Below are 21,753 nucleotides of genomic sequence, written 5' to 3' on the forward strand. Positions count from 1 at the left end.
CACTTGCTTTAAAACCATAGCAGAAGGGCCAGAGAGATGGCTCAGTGGTGAAGAGCATGTACTGCTCTTGCATAGGATCTGAGTTCAAGACATAGCATTCTTATCAGGTGGCTCACAACTACCTGTAACTCCAGCTCTTTGAGGAGCCAACACCTATAGCTTCTTTGGTCACCTGCACTCATATGCACATATCTACACACACACACACACACACAATTTAGTATAAAAAATTGTAAAAACACTATAGCCAAAATAAGGACATAATACCTGGGGAATCATTGTATGTTATTAACTTAAGCAAATTCAAGACATGTGTAGAAATAGCCTATGTTACTGTCTAGAAGTATGTTTTACACACTCAGCTTGTGTTTCTAAAAACAGCAGAGACCTTCTTGGGTTAATCAGAGAGGCAAAAGAATTAGCTCTGTCTGAAAAGCCCCAGATCATTTTTATTCTCCTTTGTCTTACATGGAGAAGTACATAATCAAAGTGTAACTTTTGTTTCCTTATTTCTGTGATAATGGATTTATATAATGTATGACATAATAGTACATGTGTACACTAAGAAACACCATGAACGCATTTTGTATGCAAATATTTATTTAACCTATCTAACATGGTTCCAGTAGGGGTTCATTTTAAGAGCTTCAAGATCACTACTTGATGGTTGACTGTATTTGAAGCAGACTCTCTATAGAATAGATTATAGAACTAATCTTTTGTTACTGTTGTTATTTAACTGAAAACAGGTTTTTTTTCATACAATATATTCTGATTACTATTTCTCCCACAACTCCTCCGAGATCCTTCCCATCTTCCCACCCTCCCAAATCCATACCCTTTCTACATACAGTATGTCATACAGTATATCATACAGTGATATAAAAATAATAATAAGATAATATAAAATATTACAAACCAAAATAGGACAAAATAAACAGAAAAAAGAGCCAAAGAAAAAGCATAAGAAACACATATAGACTCAGAAACACACACATTTGCACACACAAAAATCCCATAAAAATACAAAACCAGAAACTAGGTATATAATATATAAGCAAAAGACCTGTAAGGTAAACATCCTGGCTAGTTTTTATGTCAACTTGTCACAAGCTAGACTCATCAAAGAGAAGGGAGCTTCAGTTGAGAAAATGCTGTAAGACCCTGCTGTAGGCAAGCCTGTAGGGCATTTTCTTAATTAGTGACCAATGGGGAGGCCTCAGCCCATTGTGGGTGGTGCCATCCCTGGGCTGGTGGTCCTGGGTTCTAAAAGAAAGCAGGCTGAGCAAGCCACTCCTCCCTCCAGGGTCCTGGAGGCACCATGCTTTTGATCATGGTGTTTCATCACAGCAATAATAACCCTAACATATATATATATATGTTATATATATATCTCCAAAATACCAATTTGTTTTATGTTGGCCACCTGCTGCTGAGCATGGGGACTACCCTTAAGTGTGGTTTATGTTTGGGTGGGAGCTCCACCTCAACCCCTGGCACCCTGACATCCCTATACCCAAAGAGTCTGGAATGTTTGGAAGGCGTTTGATTGAAGATTCACCTCAGCTCCTTTCCCATCTCTCTTCCTAAATCCACCACTTCAAAGGCCGCCAAACACAGCTCCTTCCCCAGAGAGGCTCAGGAGGACTCCCACAGGGGATATATAACAGCATCCCAGAGAACAGACTGGTGGTTCTTCCAGTCTTGTTCCCGTCTCCTCTCCCAGGAGTGCTTTACCCATTAAACCTGGGCTTTTCCTGATTCAGTCTGATTCGGTTTGTTGCTTTGGTGGAGAGGCCTTCAGCTGGCCTAAAACGTATCAATTTGTATTGCACCATGAGACTCCATTGAAGAAAGTCATTTTTCCCATGTGGGTGATTATAGAACTAATCTTGACAATCACTAGCTCCAGCAAAGGCGTGAGCCAACATTGAGTTATTTCTTTAACAGATGCTCAGAATAAACCTACCCTAAGCTGGACTGTTTTAGGAGGGTTGAGCCCTTTCAGCATATTCAAGGCATCATAATCTAAATGAAAGAGGAAGCAACCCGGAGATCCCTCAGCAGAAATGAATAGCCCAGTACTCAAAATTGGACTTTGGTCATTTACTCTCAGATAGCTTTGCTTGAGGGGTGGATAGAGAACTAAATGGGTGATCTGAGTAAAATGGGCCATCACACTGAAGACATTGCCTAGCGTGCAGAAACAACGTCAAGTAAACAATGACTGAACTAAAATCTGACACAGACAGCTCTTACCCCACACTTTCCTAGACACACATTCTATACTCACGTTTTATTTTTAGAAAATGTCACTCACCTGCATCCATGGCCACTATTGAGATATTATACTGATTGTTCTTCACAAACTTTGACTCTCTGTCTAATATTTTGAGGGTTTTCAAGTTTCCGGTGCTTTCGTTGATTTCAAACCAGTTATCTTCATCTCCTACCTTTTGGTACCTGGGTTTAGAAGGCAAACACCAAATGACCAAAGAGGAGACACACTGACCATGCCTAAGTTTGAAATAAGTTCATGCCCCAGTGAAAATGAAGGAGCTTTTAGGAAAGTGCATTACCTTATGCCTTCAGAACTGCTTGTTTCTGGGTCTGTGGCTTTATAGCCCAGAAGCTCTTGGCCAGCTGGCAGTCCATCTTTACTCTGAATGATTTTGACTGGTGGCTGGCACTCAGGGCCTTCATCACTGTCTTTAATTTTCACAGTGACAGTTGTGGTGCACATTGTGGGGGTTTGTCCATTGACAGCTTTAGTGAACTGGGCTTCATTCAGAACACCGATTTGTAGAATGACTTGGCGATTGACTTCATAGTTCAATGGCTGTTCAATAAATATACATTGATCAGCCAATGTATTGTTATCAAAAAACCACTAATGATTCCAAGTTTTAATAGAAAGGAATGTCATTCTTAGTTTTAAAATGCTACTCAAAGTTGGTACTAACAAAAGGGTCAATTATTAGCTTCTTAAAATGGTTAAAATGGACAATTTTTAAGATTCAATCACTTTCTTTCCTACTTTGTTTTGGAAGATCCTATCTTCATCTTTTATTGTAACTTTATACACTAATAGGAATGTGGCATAATTGTTTCTAATCTAAGGAAGACTCCTGAAACAAGTTACATTTAAAGGAAAAAAAGAGAAGGAAAGAAGTACAGAAGACCAGCAAAAGGGAAGAGGAAGAATATACAGTATAATTTTATGAGAATCTTATCAAAAACTAACTTCTTCCGAAAGCTTTTAACTCCCGCTGTGAAATTAAAGAGGAAAGATGTGAGAGGGAGACATGGAAACAGTGATTCAGAGAGCAGCCGAGGAGCGTGCACATCCGGGAGCATGCACAGCCAGGGAGCGTGCACAGCCAGGGAGCGTGCACAGCCAGGGAGCATGCACAGCCAGGGAGCATGCACAGCCAGGGAGCGTACACAGCCAGGGAGCGTACACAGCCAGGGAGCGTACACAGCCAGGGAGCGTACACAGCCAGGGAGCGTGCACAGCCAGGGAGCGTACACAGCCAGGGAGCGTGCACAGCCGGGAGCGTGCACAGCCGGGAGCATGCACAGCCGGGAGCATGCACACTCAGTGCAGTCCACCGAGGCAAGCATCAGGTTCAACATCTCTTATCTACAGAGGACTGAAGTTTGTATCTGATATAAGATACTGCCCTATTGTGGTATACAGGAAGTATTCATTTTTAATTTATATACTATACATCAACTTCGTGTATATGATGTCTTTTTGTCAAAGTCTCCATTATCTTCTCTTATCCCCTTTCCCCACCACAAAATCCCTTCTTCTTCCCAAAAGCTCTTCCTGAGCTTAGTCATGGGTGCTGAGGAGTGACCGCCCTCCCTGTATGTCCTTTAAGTGCCTGTACCTCTGAAAACGGCTCCTAGAAGGTGGTAATTTTTATACCAATGCTGAAGCGTGGGTTTGAATCCCTTAAACACTACCTTTATGATATTACATACCTTGACAACACACAAGACTCCTTCATTTGTATTCGGATCTGTTGTGATTTTGAAGTTCCCATTTTCATTTCCTTGGAGAATCGTGTATACTGCCTTTGAGTGAGGAGTGTTGGGCAAATCTTGATCTTGTACCATCATTCTTAGAATCTCAACGTCGATTCTGTTTTCTTCTACTTCTGTAGTATACTGGGGGGAAATGTCCTTCTAATTACACATCTGTAGCTTTAACAAAGTGACTTTTTATTTAAAATTATATTTAAAGAATGTAATATGGAGGTAATAGATGCTCATAATTTGGAAAAGAATTTATGTTTCATGCCTGGCTAACTGCTTTCTTCCTAATTCTCTTTTCACATCTCTTCCATTCACCAAAAGTGACTCATCTCTTGACCTTACATCACTGAGGTGATTTTCTGTCTCTCTAGCCCTCAGATTTATCTCTTCTCTGACCCTATATGACATTGACATTTTGTTTCCTCTTTAGACATAGCAAACACCAATCAAATTACACTAACATATTAATCACACAATACTTGTAAATAATAAGAACATACATGATGGGTTTTGAGCTTCACAGTACTGTGGGCTGACCCTGGTGCCTCAGGTATGAAAAGCCAGAGCTCTAAACCTGAGCTATGGCTGCAGCTCAGAATTACCAGTTTTCACAATAATCTTGTTTCTACTGACTTTGATTCACAAGCAAACATTTTAAGAAAAAGCTTTCTCTCTTTTATTTGAGAACTTAAATCATAGACATCACTCTTTGAAATTAATAATAAATTAATTAAAATATTAAATTACAAAATTAATAATAAAAGACTAAAAAGATAAGTCATAATCTGCAAGACATGTAAGATGAATTCATAGGAAGATGAAAAGAATTGGATCTAGATTTAAATCCTACTTCTCCTGATTTATGGTCTTAATGAATGAGATCTTTGACAATGAACTGTCCATCACTGTATTAGGTTTCTTTTTTTCACTAAAACTCTGGTGTAGATCATGAAAAAATGAAAAGTTGCCCATTAAAGGTCAGAAAAACAACCACTCCTTGGAAATTTCATCATATATTATGCCTCACATAGTTTACTAGCTAAGGCACAACACAAGTTGAGCTGGGGGTAGGACTTCACTCTGACCCCAGCAGGGGACAAAAGGCCAATCCCTTTCCTTCTTCAGAACTATCAATACACAGGACACTGGAAAGAAAGCCTCTTCTTCAACAGATAAATGAATTTAAGTCCAAGGACCCCAAAACTGGAGCAACCTTAATAACCAAGAAAACATTGAACACATGACCCACATAAGAGGGGAGGGATTCTTCACTGGCCAAGAGCAAGACCGCTTCCTTACATCCAAAGCCTGCAGCACATTGCCTAGTCTTCTTAGACAAGCCATGTTTTTCTCACTCTGTTTTTAAATGATTATTATTTAAAACAAAATGTTCTCAGGGAGCTGTCAAATTCTAGATGTTTTTAATATGAGGAAACCTAGATAAGCAATACACAGGTCCACTCACAGAAGTCTGGGTGAAATACGGTGAGTTGTCGTTCTCATCCTCCAGTGAGATTGTGATTGTTCCTGTGGTGAAGAGACCAAAGGGCTGGCCCCCCATGTCCCGGACTTCCATCACTAGCTTGTAAGTATCACATTTCTGTAAAGAAAGGAGGGAAGGAAGGAAGGAAGGAAGGAAGGGAGGGAGGGAGGGAGGGAGGGAGGGAGGGAGGGAGGAAGGAAGGAAGGAAGGAAGGAAGGAAGGAAGAGAGGGAGGAAGGAAAGGGATGTTACTGGAAAACATATCTATTTCCCCTCACAGTTATCATATATACTCCTTACGCTGTGATTATATTACAAATATTCTTTAAAAAATTTATATGTCTGTATTCACATAGCTGCATGCCCATCCCTGAATATTATTTGATAAAAACATTATACATACAAATACAAAACAAGAAATTGAGCAAATAGTACAGCTAATTCCAACTGTCACTTTGCCTGGACTTGAATCAACTAGGAGACACACCTTTGTGCGTATCTGAAAGGGCATGTCCAGAGGTTTGACTGAGGAAGAAGACACCATCCTGTATGCTAAGGGACAGCACCATCCTTTATGCTAAGATCACAGACTTATGTAAGGGGAAATGGAGATAGACAGCTGACTGCAGCATTCAGTTCTCTGTGGTTCCTGACTGTGAAGTGTGACCAGCAACTTCACACCAGGGCAGAACTGAACCCTCAGGGCTGAGCACAAATAACACCTTCCTTCCCTGAGTTACTCTTGTCGAGGGTTTTGTCACAACAAAAAAAAAAAGAACAAACTACCCAGATGTTTACATGTCAAATTTAAACTTATCCATTCATACTTGACAAAACTGAAAACAAACCCAGATACTCCTTAGCTGACAAATGAGTAAATAGACTGGTATATTCAGATGACAGGAGAATAGTTTGTACTGTAAAGTAATGAGCTATTGAGTCATGTCATGAAAAGACACAAGGGAAGTGCAGATTACTGGGAGAGGGCAGCCAGTCTCAAAGGCTTCATATTGTATGGCTCAGACTGTGACATTCTGAGAAAGGTGAAACTATGAAGAATCTCTCTCCCTCTCCTTCCCCCTCTTCCTCTCTATATATGTATGTATGTATGTATGTGTGTATACACACACACACACACATATATATATATGTAATTCCAGGGGTTCAGGAGAGGGGAGTAGCTACAGACAATAGACCTGTAGCAGTGACCTGTGCAGCATGGGAAATGGAAGCAAATGGGAATCCATTGACTCTCTGCTCTATTTACCAGCAACTCTAAAACTGCTTTAATACAACACTTTATTGATTTTTCTAAATGGCATACATTATAATGAAATTACTCTTTCAAAATCAGAAATGAAATAAATTAGAGCAACGTTATCAGGAACTTGCATCTGCACACTGAGAGCACGTCAAACCTGTCTTTGCCTTGTACTATCTCAGCATCTCTGTAGAGGCAAAAACGTCTCCAGAGAATCCCTGGGCACAGCCTGGGAAGAATGCTTAGGGAGTAGGCACACTGGCTGCACTGTAATCATCCTGGCAGTAATTACCGGCTTAAACATAGTGACTGACGAACTAATGCACTGATCCATTACCTCTCTGTCCAGTAAAGGTGAGGTGGTAGTGATCACACCTGTGTCTGGGTGTATGGCAAAGTGCTTTGGGTGATCTGGGATTTGCTGTAGAATTTTGTATTTCAGACGAGTATGTAAGGTTCCTGGTTCATCATTGTCTATGGCAGTCACTTGTCCCACTGAAGTTCCTGTTTAGATAAAGCTAGTACTGTCAAAAATTTAAATCATAACATCATTGAGCTATAAACAAAAAACACAGGCATCATTGCAATATATTGTCAACACACACACACACACCACACACACACACACACACACACACACACACACACACACACACACACACACACACAAACCAGTAATGTTTACAGATAATCTGAATATTGTTCAAATGTTCGTGCAAACTTCCCCAAGCACCTCTTATTGGAATTCCAGCTAAGTGTATACTGTGAAAAGTGTGGCTTATATTTTACACAAAAGACTTACAATGACTCCCAAACTCTTTTTCCCATCAACAATTGGCAGTTAACAGCAGTTCATGAACTGCTTTTAAATGGTGACTTTTCTCTTGCAGTACAACTTAGTGCAATGTTTTTGTATAGCAAAGACTTTACATTTTATGTTTTAATAAGAGTGCTGAATTATTCATAGATGAAAGCAGTTGTTAATATGTGAGAGAATTGAATGCAATACAATAGTCTGTTGTTCAGAGGATATTCATAGACTGAACATGAAAGCTTTCCGGTCACTTCTGAGAGAGCAGCATCAAAACTACACATGGACCCAGCAACAGAATGCAGAGAGCCATAACTAACATATCTTAGAAGTGTTTTAAACAATGGCCAGTTTTCTTACGTTCTTCCAGAGGCTTAGGGCACAATCTTGGCTTTGTGTAGTCTCTCTGAATTCATGCTAGATTCCTTCTCCTAGAATTCTCCCAGGTGAATGAGAACTCAGCAATTCTTTCTACACTACAATATTTCTATGATATCAAAAATTAACCTTAGGGAGAACTGAATCAGATAAAGTTTACCAGAATTATGGTCATGATATAAAAAGGAAAAGATATGAACTTATTTCAACTATAAGATCAAATTTAAGAAAACTTGCTCAGACCAATCTGACCCTTAATAGAAAAACCATTTCTTACAGGGAAACAAAAGATGAATATAATCCAAAGTACCAAAACAACATGAAGTGAAATTATAAAATTAAACTTTTATTGAGACAGTGTCTCTCTATGTAGCCAAGACTGGCCTTATGAAGTCATGATTGGCCTTGAGTACACACGTCACTGACCTCTTTTTTTCTGGGTGCTGGGTTTTAAGGTATGTGCCACCATACCTTGCAGTATTTTGAAGTGCAAATGATCTTATTATGTCACTATAAAATCTCGGGCCAGCAAGATGGCACAGTGGGTAATGGGGGCTTGCTGCTGAGCCTGGTGATCTGAGTTCAAGACCCCAGATCCACTGTGCAAGGAGGAAACTCATTCTTGACAGCCTCATTCATGTGTGCGCGCGCGCACGCACACACACATACACACAAATATACAGACACACACATACACATATATGCACACACATAGGGGCACACACACACACACACACACACACACACACACACATAAATTATAAATGTTTTTAATGTGAACTCACCAGATCGACAATTTTCAGGCACACTAAAAACTGTCAGTTTGGTTTCAAAATATGGGGCATTGTCATTGTCGTCTTCAACCTTGAACAGCAAGGGCAGAGGGTAGTCTGGGGCATAGCCATCAGCAGTGGTTGCATATCCATACACCTGGAAGGAAGAAAACATTACCAGCTAGTTCTTATGTGACAAATTCCCCACAAAAGGAGGCCCAGAGTAGGACAAAGGGTGTTGTTTACAAACATCATGCACAGGCATGTGTAGCTAAGAAATGTTGCAATGTACAGAATGTGTAGTCAGTGTGAGCACACACCATGTAGCTTCAGCCACCTTGAAGAGTTATTCCTCATTATTCTCCTACCAAAGTCCCATGCACTCCCATTACCATGAGCTCCAATTGCTCTCAGAATTAATCATGTGTCTTTTGACTTGTTAGAACATAGGCAGACTCATTGTAGTTATGTTTATAACAACTACTATCAAAACTTATGTTTTTTTTTAAATTTTTATTTATTTTTTATTTTATTTTATTTTACAATACAATTCAGTTCTACTATCAGCCATGGATTCCCTTGTTCTCCCCCCTCCCGCCCCCCTCCCCTTCTCCCCAGCCCACCCCCCATTCCCACCTCCTCCAGGGCAAAGCCTCCCCTGAGGACTGAGATCAACCTGGTAAACTCAGTCCAAGCAGGTCCAGACCCTTCCTCCCAGGCTGAGCCAAGCGTCCCTGCATAAGCCCCAGGTTTCAAATAGCCAACTCATGCAATGAGCACAGGACCAAGTATAACCAACAGAAACGTTTCGATTTTAATATACCCAGACACTTATCACAATTATATCTGGGTGATATCTCTACCTGTATTTTCTATCACTAATATGTTTCTAATAAAATGCTAATAAAAATATATTCCTATCCTAAACTACACAATAGGATAATCTTGATCCCAACTGCCAGGATTTAATGTTTTTTCCCTCTAATTCTATACAATTATTTTTGTACTCTCTTTATGTGGTTGGTGCATAGCGGACGTTCAGTAAGTAGTTATTGAATTAAACAGTCCACTATGCTAACTAACACTCCCATCCCCATCACCACCATTGCCATCATCACCATCACTGTAACCATTGTGGTGGTACGAATGAGAATGGCTCCCAGTAATTCCTATGTTGAGCGTTTGGTCCCAGTTTCTGGATTGTAAGGATTAGTATGTGTGATCTTGTTAGAGGAGGTTTGTCACTGGAGTGGGCTTCAAGGTCACAAAAGCCCATTCCAGGCCTAGTCTCACTCCCTCTGCCTGCAACTTTCCGATCAGATGTGAGCTCTCAGCTGTTGCTCCAGTGCCACCCTTGCCTGCCTGTGGCTACACTCCCCACCATGATGATTATGGACTAACCCTCCGAAACTGTAAGCAAGCCCCCAATTAAATGACTTTTTTTATATGTTGCCTTGGTCATGCTGTATCTTCCTATCAATAATAACCCTAACTGAGAAACTGTCATCACCACCATAACTACCATGGCATATCATCACCATCACCACCATCACCAACATCGTCATCACCATCACCAACATCATCATACATAACCACCACCATCATCACACTACACCTTTACCGCCATATTTAGAACATTCAAATGTCACACAATCCAGCCTTCCAACAATTCCCCTCTTCTCCCCCTAGGTTATATGAATTTTTTCTCAAAACGCTGGTCTTAAGATTAAATGAAAGCATAAAATTATCATTAGATTACAAATGCTCTCAAACATGAAGCTGGAGAGTCACAGGTATTTCCTTGAAACACCTAACACAGTCACATAGTGTCTTATATTTGATAAGTTTTTAAGTTAAAAAAAAAACAAAAAACAAAAAATACTTTCTATTCCATTCAGTCATTTTCTCTTTTATAAAGACAAGTTACTCCTTATGCTTGAGCCTTCCATATTAATTCTTCTACCTTATCACAGAGGTATCACAGCATACCTACCATTTGCTTATGGTGACTTCTGCCTGTTTACTCTACCATTGGAGATCATGTTTCCTACATGTAGGAAACACTAGGAGCTTTAAATAATAACATCTCATCCATTGATATTTGACTGCATATAAGGATGCTTTTACACCCACTTGTTTGAACTCAATGATCTTGTATCATATGCTATATTGGTTTTAGCAGTAGTAATGAGTCTAGAATCCACCCAAGAAATCCTAATAGAAATTGTTTCAAACAACATGATTGAAACTAGGGAAACTATTGGTTCACACTTCATGTGTTTCCACTAGTTTGGCTAGTTGTCTCTGTACTTTTCCCAATCATGGTCTTGATATCTCTTGCTCATATGATCCCTCCTCTCTCTCTTATCAGTTGAACTCCTGGAGCTCCTCCTGGGACTTGGCCATGGATCTCTGCATCTGTTTCCATCAGTCACTGGATGAGGGTTCTATCATGACAGTTAAGGTGTTCAGTCATCCAATCACCAGAGTAGGTCAGCTCAGGCACCCTCTTGACCATTGCCAGTAATTTATAGTAAAGTCATCTTTGTGGATTCCTGGGGACCTCTCTAGCACTCTGCTTCTTCCTATTCCCATGGTGTCTTCATTTATCATGGTATCTCTTTCCTTGCTCTCCCAATCTGTTCCTGATCCACCTAGGACCTCCCGCTCCCCTAAGCTCTCGTTCCCTCGACCCTTGTCCTCCATTACCCATCCTCAGCCCCAGTATGCTTATGTTGATCTCATCCATTTCTCCATTTCTGGGCAATCCCTGTGTCTTTCTTAGGGTCGTCTTTACTAGCTAGCTTCCCTGGAGCTGTGAGTTACAGGCTGGTTATCCTTACTTTACATCTAGTATCCACTTAGGAGTGATAGCTGAGGAGCCCCCATGGTACTTGACTAGGCCCTCCGGATAAGTGAGACAGTGTTTAGCTTGCAGTTTTTAGCGGGCTCCCAGGCAGTGGGATCGGAACCTGTCCCTAGTGCATGAGCCAGTTTTTTGGAACCTAGTGCCTATGCTGAGACACTTTGCTCAGCCTTGGTGCAGGAAGGAGGGGCCTGGACCTGCCTCAACTGAATGTACCAGGCTCTGCTGACTCCCCAGGGGAGACCTTACCTTGGAGGAGGTGGGAATGGGGGTGGGTGGGAGGGAAGGCTGGGGGTAGGAGGAAGGAGGACAGGGGAATCCATGGTTGATATGTAAAATGAATAGAAAATCTCTTAATAAAAAAAAAAAACTAGGAAAGCATCTAACATTGAAGCTTGGCCTCAATCTCTCAGAGAATCTGTTCATACTTAAATAATTATTAACAACTAAATATAGGTATTCTCTTAATTAGTCCTTATATACACACTTAAAAACCTCAAGTAATGCTTTTATGTACTATCTAGATGCCATTGTTATATAATAAAAGCAATATAACGCATTAACGTTAGTATGATGATAATAGTAATATTAGTCATATTTAACTGAATTAAAGATACTATTTCAGTGTCATGGATCTGTTATTTTTTCAGTCTTTCCCTTTTCAATTTTTGTCTGGAGGAATATATTTCCTTCAGCCCTTCTGTGTTTTCCTTTGTTGAAATGTCTGTCATCTTTGCGAACATTCGAACAGCTTCATCCAGGATTTGGAACTGAAGTCTGGCCTCACAGTGAGAGTAACTGGTGTAGACTGAGCAAGGAAGGAGAAGAGCATGATGAAACTGAGTGGGCCGGAAGGGCCATCAGCAACATGCATGGAAACACAATGGGCAGAATTGCATGTCTGGGAACAAGATCAGCATCACTGCACAGGACACTTCCGGTTAAAAAGGGAAGAAGAGGTCAGGGTTTTGTAGATTTTTTTCAAAGGTGCAAATCTCCAATAGCTCGAGCAGAAACACTTTGCAATTGTCTTTGTGGAATAATTTGAATGGGTAAAGAAATCTCCCATCTTATAAAAAAATTACATAGAAAGCTCTCCTCTTATTTGATAAACTGTCAAAAATGTTCTGTCATGAATCCCTATAAGATTAGGTAAATTTAATGATGAAAAAAAAAAAAAAACTTGCTAAACCACAATAGTGGAGTGACCTGGCTGGAAAATCTGAACTTCCTTCATAGACATTTCTCTTGGTTAAACTCCATCAGCAAAGAATATGGTTATCGCTTACAGTTGAGAATTGTAAGAATATAACTAATGTCTGTCATTAATCATCCTCCTCAGCTAAGGGGATATCTCTTATATACCAGTTAAAGATTAGACTGCTAAACAGATGTTTGGATTTGTCCTTAGGTAGACGAATAAGATAGATTGGTAAGTAAATTCTAGATGCCCAGGAAGATAAAATGCTATTCAGGGGTTAAATCTCTGAGGAATGGGGGGAGAAGGGAGCAGCATCGCACTAAGCAAGGCCTGGAACGATGGACCCAGCTAACTTAGATACACATTCAGAATCCCTTGGGTGATGGAACCCAGCTCAGACAACTAGGTCAGACTTTCTGGGCCTGGGCCCAAGTATCAGTTTTACTTACCTTGCTTTTTAGATCTTATATGTTTTACAACATAAAAACATGGGTGGCAATAACTGAAGTATTTTATTATAGAGAACTTTGAACCCAAAGAAAACCTCTGTTATTTCTCCAGTTTATAGATAAACATCTATTCTTGAGATATGTCATTGCATTTTTGCACATCTTCCCATCCTCTGCTTATATGCTCCCCGTATTGTACCCACTGCCATTTTTTCAGCCTAGCACCAATGGAACTTTGAAGTTTATATTGAATATTAATAAAATTCTACATACTAAGTGAATTATTAGATGCTTAATATTTGTAAAAAAAAGCAATGTTTACAATATTAATACATGAATAACAAACACCTAATGTTAAATAAATATTTCAGTGATCTTACCAAAAATTGGTCATACTGCTCACGGTCAATGCTTCGGGTACAATAGATATCCCCAGTGTCCTTTTCTATGAAGAACAAATTAAAAGGCTCTTTGTCCACTCCTGGTCCACTGATGGAGTAAAAGATGGTGTAATTCTGGGCAGCATCAGATTGGATCTATAACAAGAAGAGACAATTTGGAGACAGAACAAGTACATCTTGATCACTATCTTAATCTCACCTCTTGTGAAAGTTTACTTTTAATCACTTTCTCTCTTTCTTTTGTTCCTTCCTCTAACATCTCCCATTTTTTTTCAAAATCTTATCTCCATCCTTCCATGTGTGAAGCCACAGACTCTGTCCCTTGCTTGATCCCTAATGTCTGTGCAGTTCTGAGGCCTGTGGAGCAGTGTGCCTTCACTGTTCTGTTCTGCTCCTGCACACAGTGCAGGACACCTTTCTGTGATTTCCAACTATTTAACACTGAATACAGCTTCTTGTACTGTTAATTCTACTGACCTCAGATTGTTGCAAAGCTGCCCTATGCTTGCATTTCAGCTGTGTGGCACGAGGCAGCTCACTTACTAACCCCAAAAGTGACCAATTTTTAGGAGATAAGTGTTCATTTAAGCCAGAGTTGAGCTTTGCAAAATCAGTATATTTACTCTCTGCTGAGGAGAGCTTAGAAATCTAGCATAGGGTTGGAGAGATGGCTCAAGAGTGCAGGTGCTTGCCACCAAGCCTGACCACCTGAGCTCAAGTCTTGGCACCCATGTGGTGGAAGGAGAGAACCAACCGTTCCTAGCCATCTGTGGTCCCATGCATATGTATTTCTATGGCACATGCATGCCCTCTGCCCCAAATAAATAAATATATAAATAAATAAATAAATAAATAAATAAATAAAATGTTTTAAAAATCTTCAAAAAATAGTGTTTAGATGAAGAAACTCTATATAGAGTTTCTCTATGTTCCTCATTATAGTGAATAGATGATACCAGTAGTATTAATAACAATAATTCAGTAACTTTCTTATTTAATATAGTGTACACTATTTATTTATGTACTTTATTGGGAATAGAACTTAGGACCTTGCTTGGCAAACATTACCACTGAGCCACATCCCCAGCCCATTAAAGTTGCACCTTAGTTGTGTAGCTTGGTCCTCTTGTGGGACTCCTAGCAAGTGGGAGCACGGGCTGTCTCTGATTCTTTTACTGGCTTTTGAGACCCTGTTCCTCATACTAGGTTGCCTTGCTCAGCCTTAATACAAGGGGAGGTAATTAGTCTTACTGCAACTTGATATGCCATGTTTGGCTTATAGCCTTGGGAGGCCTGCCCTTTCCTCAGCAGGAACCAAGGAGTAGATGGGGGGAAACAGAAGAGAGGTTATAGGGTTGGGGCTGGGAGAAGAGGAGGGGGGAGAACTATGGTTGGGATGTAAAATAAACAAACAAATAAAAACTTTAACACATATGAAATTTTAACGAAAACCATGGGACAGACCTGCTGAACGTGTTGTGGAAATGGACCTAATGAGTTCTCCATCAGCGAACATGGAATAGGAGCCCATCTTCTCTTACTGCGAGTGTGCACTGCATCTTTGGTATGTCTCTTCCTAAAAACCTACATTTGACGAGCAATGAAATACAGCTTTACTTAGCATTATTAAAACTGTGATTTTCTGTGTACTCCAAGATGGAGAAAATAAGAGTTATACATAACAATATCATGAATTATCCCCTAAAGAATTTGTATTATGTTTTTTCAATACACACACACACACACACACACACACACTAACTTTTTACTGCATCATATTGCCTAGTTCTATCAGTTTCCTGATGTAACTAGTTAGCAATCAGAATTTGGTTGGTCATTGATATAAGCATCTTTGAGAAGCTATAGACTTTCCCTGCCCCACCCCCACCCCCACATAATCAATTAACAAATATTTAAGAACTGGCTTCATTTCATGAAGCATGGTGCAGGTGAAATCCATGCAAACCCTGTCTATAAATATTTATGTTCCACCACAAAAAACGTGAACAGCATTTATTCAAGCAGCTTTCATGCAATTTGGATAAAAAGAATAATGCTTTATAAGCATGAATTATATTTTAAATTCAAAGAAGAATAGTCTTTGCAATCAAAAGAGGTTTAGTTAGGAAATCTGTTTATAAATTTAATCAGTAGTTTTATGAGACTCAGTCATTATGCTGAGTTGACTTAACATGAGATGCGAAGTGTGGCCATCTTCTCATGCCAAGGACTCATCATCCTTACAAGACGGTGGGTTGAAGACCCATACCCCTCTTGGCCAGGCCATACATCCACTCTAAAGACAGGGGCCCTATGGAGTTTTCTACTATGCAAATGGGTCCCTTGATGAGTACCACAAGCTCCACTGGAAGGAAGCCACAGGGTGGAGTGGCCCTGCTTGCCCTGCTTGTTTGTTCTCTGAGACCCGCCCCGGCCTTGTTCTTGTTCTTCAAGCTGGCTCTTCTTCCCACCACACCTCCAAGTTTATCTGAAGCCTTTGATATTCCGACGTTGCTCACTGGCCATGGTCTTCTTTCTCAATACTAACTGGGTAAATGGCAGATATGCCACTCTTTTAACAGTCCAGTCCTCAGTTATGAGAATGTTGAGTGCAAAAGACAAAGAAATCACCCAAGGATGGCTTTAGCCTTGCAGATGCAATGGGAGCCCTGTAAGACATCCTGCCCTAGCCTGCTTTACCTTTTTTTCTCTTGCTGACAACTCAATTTCTATTTCCTTTTGCTCCTGCCTCTGACTGTCTGAGAGGAAGATGGAGAACCTCTTCTGCTCAGAAGACAAATGCAGGTCATGTGTTGTATAAATTGTGCCATCTTCTAGAATTCTGAAGGCTGGGTCACTGGACAGGATCAGGCTGGGTGACTTGAGGCACTCCTCCAGATTCACTGCAGGGAGGGTATTTCACAGCAATGTCAGGTTAAACCGGAAGGGAACGAGTCTTACAGGAATTACAACTGCCAGTTGACATGAGAGGAGCAGAAAGAGGGAGGGACACCTGAACACCTGCTGTTCTAAAATGTAGGGGCTGTGAAAATTAAACTAGTGGAGTTTTGGTCCCTCCCCCTCCCTCCCTCTTTCCTTCTCTCCCTCCCTCCTTCTTTCCTTCTCTCCTTCCTTTTTTCCTTCCCTCCCTCCATCCCTCCCTCCTTCCTTCTTGGCAGTCAGTGCTGAGGATACAACCTAGAACCTCATTCAGGAAAGTCAAGCCTCTAACTGAGCTGCATCCCTGCCCCTCCCATTACTTTCATCATGAATTAATTTAAGAAATAAACTATTCCGTAGCTTTATTGGTTTTGGTTTGCTTCTACTTTCCCTAGTATCCAGGGGTTTGTGTACACAGGTCCTTGACTTGCAGTGGTTCAACTTCATGGGAGTGTGAAAGTGATATCCATGTGGCAGCAACTGACTTTGAGCCTGGGGCTTTAATACTGATCTTTTTTCAAACTAGGGATATGTGGTAAAAGCCTCCCTCCTGATGCTATCCAGGGTTATGAACTGCTCCTAGTGATCCTTGAATAGGGAGATAGTAAGGGACCATGATGGAAACTGTACAGTGGACCCTGTTGCTAAGATACAATGCTTGGTAGGTTAGGTATACTGAATGCATTTTCCCCTTACTTTTAACTTATAATAGGTTTAAGAGGATGTGGTGACTCCATCATAAATCAAGAGCTATCTGGAGGTAGGTAGGTTAATATGTATGTATTTATATGTTTATAGAAAACATATATAAACATGTATATACACATATATGTATAAATGCACTATATACATATGTACATACAATGCACTATGAAACAGAAATTTATATATTAAGTATATATACAATTATAAATACATGAATTTCTGTTTCATAGTACATTTTTTACTTACATAGTTTTAAACTGCATTTATTATAAGATGGTGTTAGTAGATTTTGAGATTAAGTTAAAATTTATTTGGCAATGAGATAAAAGTTATGTTGCAATAGGTGAGAAGCCTAGTCTGTTCTTGTGCAATATTTCTCACTAATGCAAATAATCTTCATGTAAAATCTATTTGAGGTTTGAAAAACTCGGTGCTTAATGCATATTGATGATTGTGATAGTAAAATCCACTGAGATTGTATTTAACTTTCACAAGTTATTCTGTGAAGTAGACCACATAAATTCTCAATAAATATGTATTCATTGCTACCCACCACAAGTGCAGATTTTATATGGAGCATTTCAACTTTGAGATTTGTTTCATGTTTCATCAGCCAAGAAACTTGACCCTGGGATTCTGGCAGCAGAAGAATTGACATGATTTAAAATACATTTCTAGTGCTGGTGCTTGGTTTTGTTTAAACTAAAAGAATTTTCTTCCTTCCCTGAGGTTTGCTAATTTTTCCAGCAAGAAAGATACACAACCAAATTTGATAGTTTGACTACCTTCAACCACCATGAATAAAAAGGTAGCTACTTTCCAATGTAGGGCAAGGTTTAAAACTAAGTAGCAATTACATAACTTTCATCCCAAAGTTTCCAAGAGCAGCCCAAAACTAATTGCAGTAAGTTACAATTCCCAGGACAGATTCTCACCTTTGCCTACAGGTGTTCCAGCCTTAAGATGAGAGGGAATTTGAAGAGAAATTTTTTGACAGGCATTGCAAAATAATACCAGAACCTCAAAAAAAAAAAAAAAGAACAAATTCAAGTATCATATTTGATTACATTTTTCTTTACAATGCAATTTTGTGTGGTTGCTAAAATTATTGTCAATTTTAGAAACAAATGAACCCTTTTAATCCTCTACTTTTTCCTATTCATTTAGAAGGTGATTGGCATAGTCTTTGGGAACTCCAGGGTCATTTAGTATCAATGAAAAAGTTAAGTGAACAGTTCCTAGGACTACAACATTACTATATAATTACAGCAAAATATATTATGATCCATTGAATTTATTGTATTACCTCCAAGACTCTCCACAAATCTCACAGATCTTTGGCCTGGAAAAGTACTGAATTCTAGAATTCTATAAGCATTGGTGTACTAACTCTCTCCAACTTTTTTTTTTAACTACTTGAGGTTACTATTGAGGAATCGAGAAACATTTGAAGTTTTTTGAGGTTCATAAAAATAATACTTAGAGCCAACCCACTGTCATTAAATCACTTTTTAGACTGTCTTAGAAAAGAAAAAAAATCTTCAAAGTATGTTTTCAAACCACCTAGCTAAATGTTTTAAACTAACAGAATTTTCTGAATTTCAATTATATTCAAGGCACAGCTATTGTTATAAAAATCTAGGAACTCCAAAGCAGACAGAAAACTATTTTTAAAAAGTAAAAGTTATAAGCTCAAAGAATTTTATAAATTCAAAGCAATTTTATTTCTTTTGTAGCACTTTATATTTATTTGCTTTTTTCTCTTTATTAAAATAATTTCATGCTTATTTTTTTTAAAAAAGGACCACAGTAAGATTTCCCAGAATCACACAGATTAGTTTGTGGTCAGATTTTCTCAAAGACCAAGTTCTAAAGTCATGGGATATGCTATTTGTGTGAGGATGAGCAAAATGGTTAATGTTCATATTAAGGATGCTGTATCCTTCTAACTCAACTCAAGTCTACCAGATGTATCATAGCAGCTTAAAACAGATTGTAAATTTGTTTTACAAATCTGTTAGGCATATAATGTGGCAAGCTGCCATTTTATAGGTCACATTTGCATACAGCTGCAATTTAAATAACCACTTATGAAAACAAGAGGCATTCTTCTTATTCATTTGGCTTTTTAGAAATATCATCCCTAATGCCAAGAATTGCACTAGTCTGTGCCTCAGCCTTCTTGAAGATAAAGTTTAGGTAGGTAATTGTCTACATGTATAGTGTGGGAAAAGCCCATCATAATTAGAAATAGATGCATGTACATACACATTTATATATGCATATACCTAGGTATGCATATATGAGTGTATATACATTTTATAGAATACATCCACATTTCCAAAACTATCCTCATTTTAGTTCCTCCCTCTCTTAAGACCCCCACCTCAGGAATTCACCTTCTGTAGACAGAAACAATGGAAATTTCCAGAACGTCAGTAGTCCCTCTGCCTCCAAGTTAAAATTGGGGTCTAAATGACTTGGAAGGAGTTCCAGTCAGTATAGGATTCAAGGATGAAAGAGCAAAGGATGAATCAAGGGAATAAAGGGCTGTGTGGGGACCAGAACCAAAAGCAAGAAGAAACTGGGTTTAACCACATTTTACTTAATGGACACTAACCCCAGGTGGTCTCTGTGTGCTCTTCTCCCAGATAGTCACAGGATTAGAAGTGGACCATCAACCCTGCACTATAAATTATTCATATGAAGAAAATGTTTGTGCTCATTCATGAAAACCCCCAAATTCTGAAAAGATAATTTACAACTAAAGTATTTTTGGTAAAATTAAAAAAAAAACTAAATTAAAAACCAGGGGGTCACAATGCAGAATTTCCAGATGGAGATTTGGGAAGCTTTCCCATCAAAGGCAGACATAGCATCCTTTAAACAGTTCAAAGTGGTCACAACCCAAGTGAGCAGCAGCTTCCTGGCAGTTCCAGTGACCCTCCCATTCCTCTTGAACTGCAGCCTCACATGGAAAGGTCTACCCTTCTTTAAAGGCTTCATGAGTGAACTAAGAACATCTTGAGTAAGTCATAGCTGCAACCAGAATCCTTTTTTCTTTTTGCTGCTCAGTGGACTAGCATGTTAAATGCATGAGCTTTGAAAATGCCTAGTATCTAAAACAAATCTCAGAAACTTCTGGGCCAAATTCCAAAAATTTATTTCACCACTCCTTAGGAAAAAAAAAAATCACCACAGAAAGCTGAATGAAGGATTCCCTTGAAAGACATTACGACACAGGCATTGGAGCTTGGAGAGTAAGCTTATCCCTCCTAATTCTGGATTGACCACAAGCCCCTCTGCTCTTCTCTGAATTGCTCTCAAATCAGCTTTTCTTTTCCTCTGTCTATCCTGGCTGCCTTCCTTCCTGCCAAGACTCACTTTCAAGCCCCAGCTGGCAAGAGGAAGCAGGTGAAAGCATGCCTAGTTCCCTAATCCTTTGGATGTTACTCACCAGGAGAGAGAAAAGGAGCTGCTTAGAGAAGGTGCTCCCTGGGGCAGCGAGGGCCACAGCCATCAGAAGAGGTCCCAATGGCCAGGGATGGTGGGCAGCTATTGGAGTGGCCTGGAGTGCACAGGGAGGCTAAGCAGATGCCGCCACTTGTCAAGATGCTCTGGAGCCAAGTTGGCACAGATGAGGAGGCTTTGGAAGAGAGTCAGGAGACAAGTGATAAGAAACAGGAGGAGGAGCGACAGATGGCCTCCTTCCCTGGCCAGTCTTCCTCCTTCCAGTCCAACTCCCTGTGAATGTAGAGAGGTTTCCTACAAGTGAGGAGAGGGAGGCACAAAACACCCCATGCCCAGCCACTGGCTCCTCCTCAAAGCAGCTTTCAAAATTTCTCCTGCCACTTAACACATAGTCAGAAGCAGAAGACAACACCCTCCATCCCCAGCCCTCCTCCCTTTACCCCCAGGTAGAGGCAGTGAAGTCCTCCCAGTTATTATGTCCTCCCACAGCCTCCCCTCCTTCTTGGCCTTATTAACCTGCCTTGCCCCCCGGGTGCAAACAGGAATTTTGCATAAACCCCATGCCAAAAAAAAGGAAGAAGAAGAAAGAGAAAAAAAGAGATGCCTGGTTGGATGCATTGGCAAATCAGAGGACATAGGCTTGTGCAATCACTTCCATCTGGAGTTATCTCCCCATCAAAGCATTCAGGTATAGCCTGTGCCACGAAGCGCTACAGCTTTGCCAGAGAGATGACATCCCAGTTGATGCCACGGGTACATTGTGTTTACCCCCTATTATTTTCTGTCTCCTAGGAGTCAGTCCTCTAGACGTCACAAGGAATATCCCAAAGTATATCAACCTCATAAAAACAAAATAATAATAATAATAAAGCAACAAGGGACATAGTTTTCTTATTGTTTTCTTTTTCTTATACTGGATGTATTGTTATCCCCTTCCCCTGCAGGACAACTAAAATCTCCTAGACTAATCA

The 21,753-nt window shown here is 39.9% G+C and overlaps 1 protein-coding gene across 4 annotated transcripts in view; it reads right to left on the minus strand.

Annotated features, from left to right (window-relative positions):
* Nucleotides 1–21,129, minus strand: part of Dsc1 (desmocollin 1) — a 30,305-nt gene extending 9,176 nt beyond the window's left edge. For 2 of the 4 annotated variants that reach the window (XM_076554777.1, XM_076554778.1), the window contains exons 1-11: nt 20,769–21,129; nt 18,247–18,331; nt 16,358–16,569; nt 15,131–15,250; nt 13,646–13,801; nt 8,762–8,906; nt 7,125–7,291; nt 5,510–5,644; nt 3,991–4,176; nt 2,580–2,839; nt 2,321–2,463 (exon numbers count right to left, since the gene is read on the minus strand). In XM_076554777.1, the coding sequence (XP_076410892.1) occupies nt 2,321–2,463; nt 2,580–2,839; nt 3,991–4,176; nt 5,510–5,644; nt 7,125–7,291; nt 8,762–8,906; nt 13,646–13,801; nt 15,131–15,250; nt 16,358–16,569; nt 18,247–18,331; nt 20,769–20,831 (1,672 nt within the window). In that variant the 5' untranslated portion in view covers nt 20,832–21,129. The remainder of the gene's footprint in view (nt 1–2,320; nt 2,464–2,579; nt 2,840–3,990; nt 4,177–5,509; nt 5,645–7,124; nt 7,292–8,761; nt 8,907–13,645; nt 13,802–15,130; nt 15,251–16,357; nt 16,570–18,246; nt 18,332–20,768) is intronic. The other 2 variants (XM_042264057.2, XM_076554779.1) reach the window with 1 other exon arrangement.
* Nucleotides 21,130–21,753: the final 624 nt, after the last annotated feature.

Source organism: Peromyscus maniculatus, chromosome 19 (assembly GCF_049852395.1).
Source record: "Peromyscus maniculatus bairdii isolate BWxNUB_F1_BW_parent chromosome 19, HU_Pman_BW_mat_3.1, whole genome shotgun sequence".
In the NCBI taxonomy this organism is placed as follows: domain Eukaryota; kingdom Metazoa; phylum Chordata; class Mammalia; order Rodentia; family Cricetidae; genus Peromyscus; species Peromyscus maniculatus.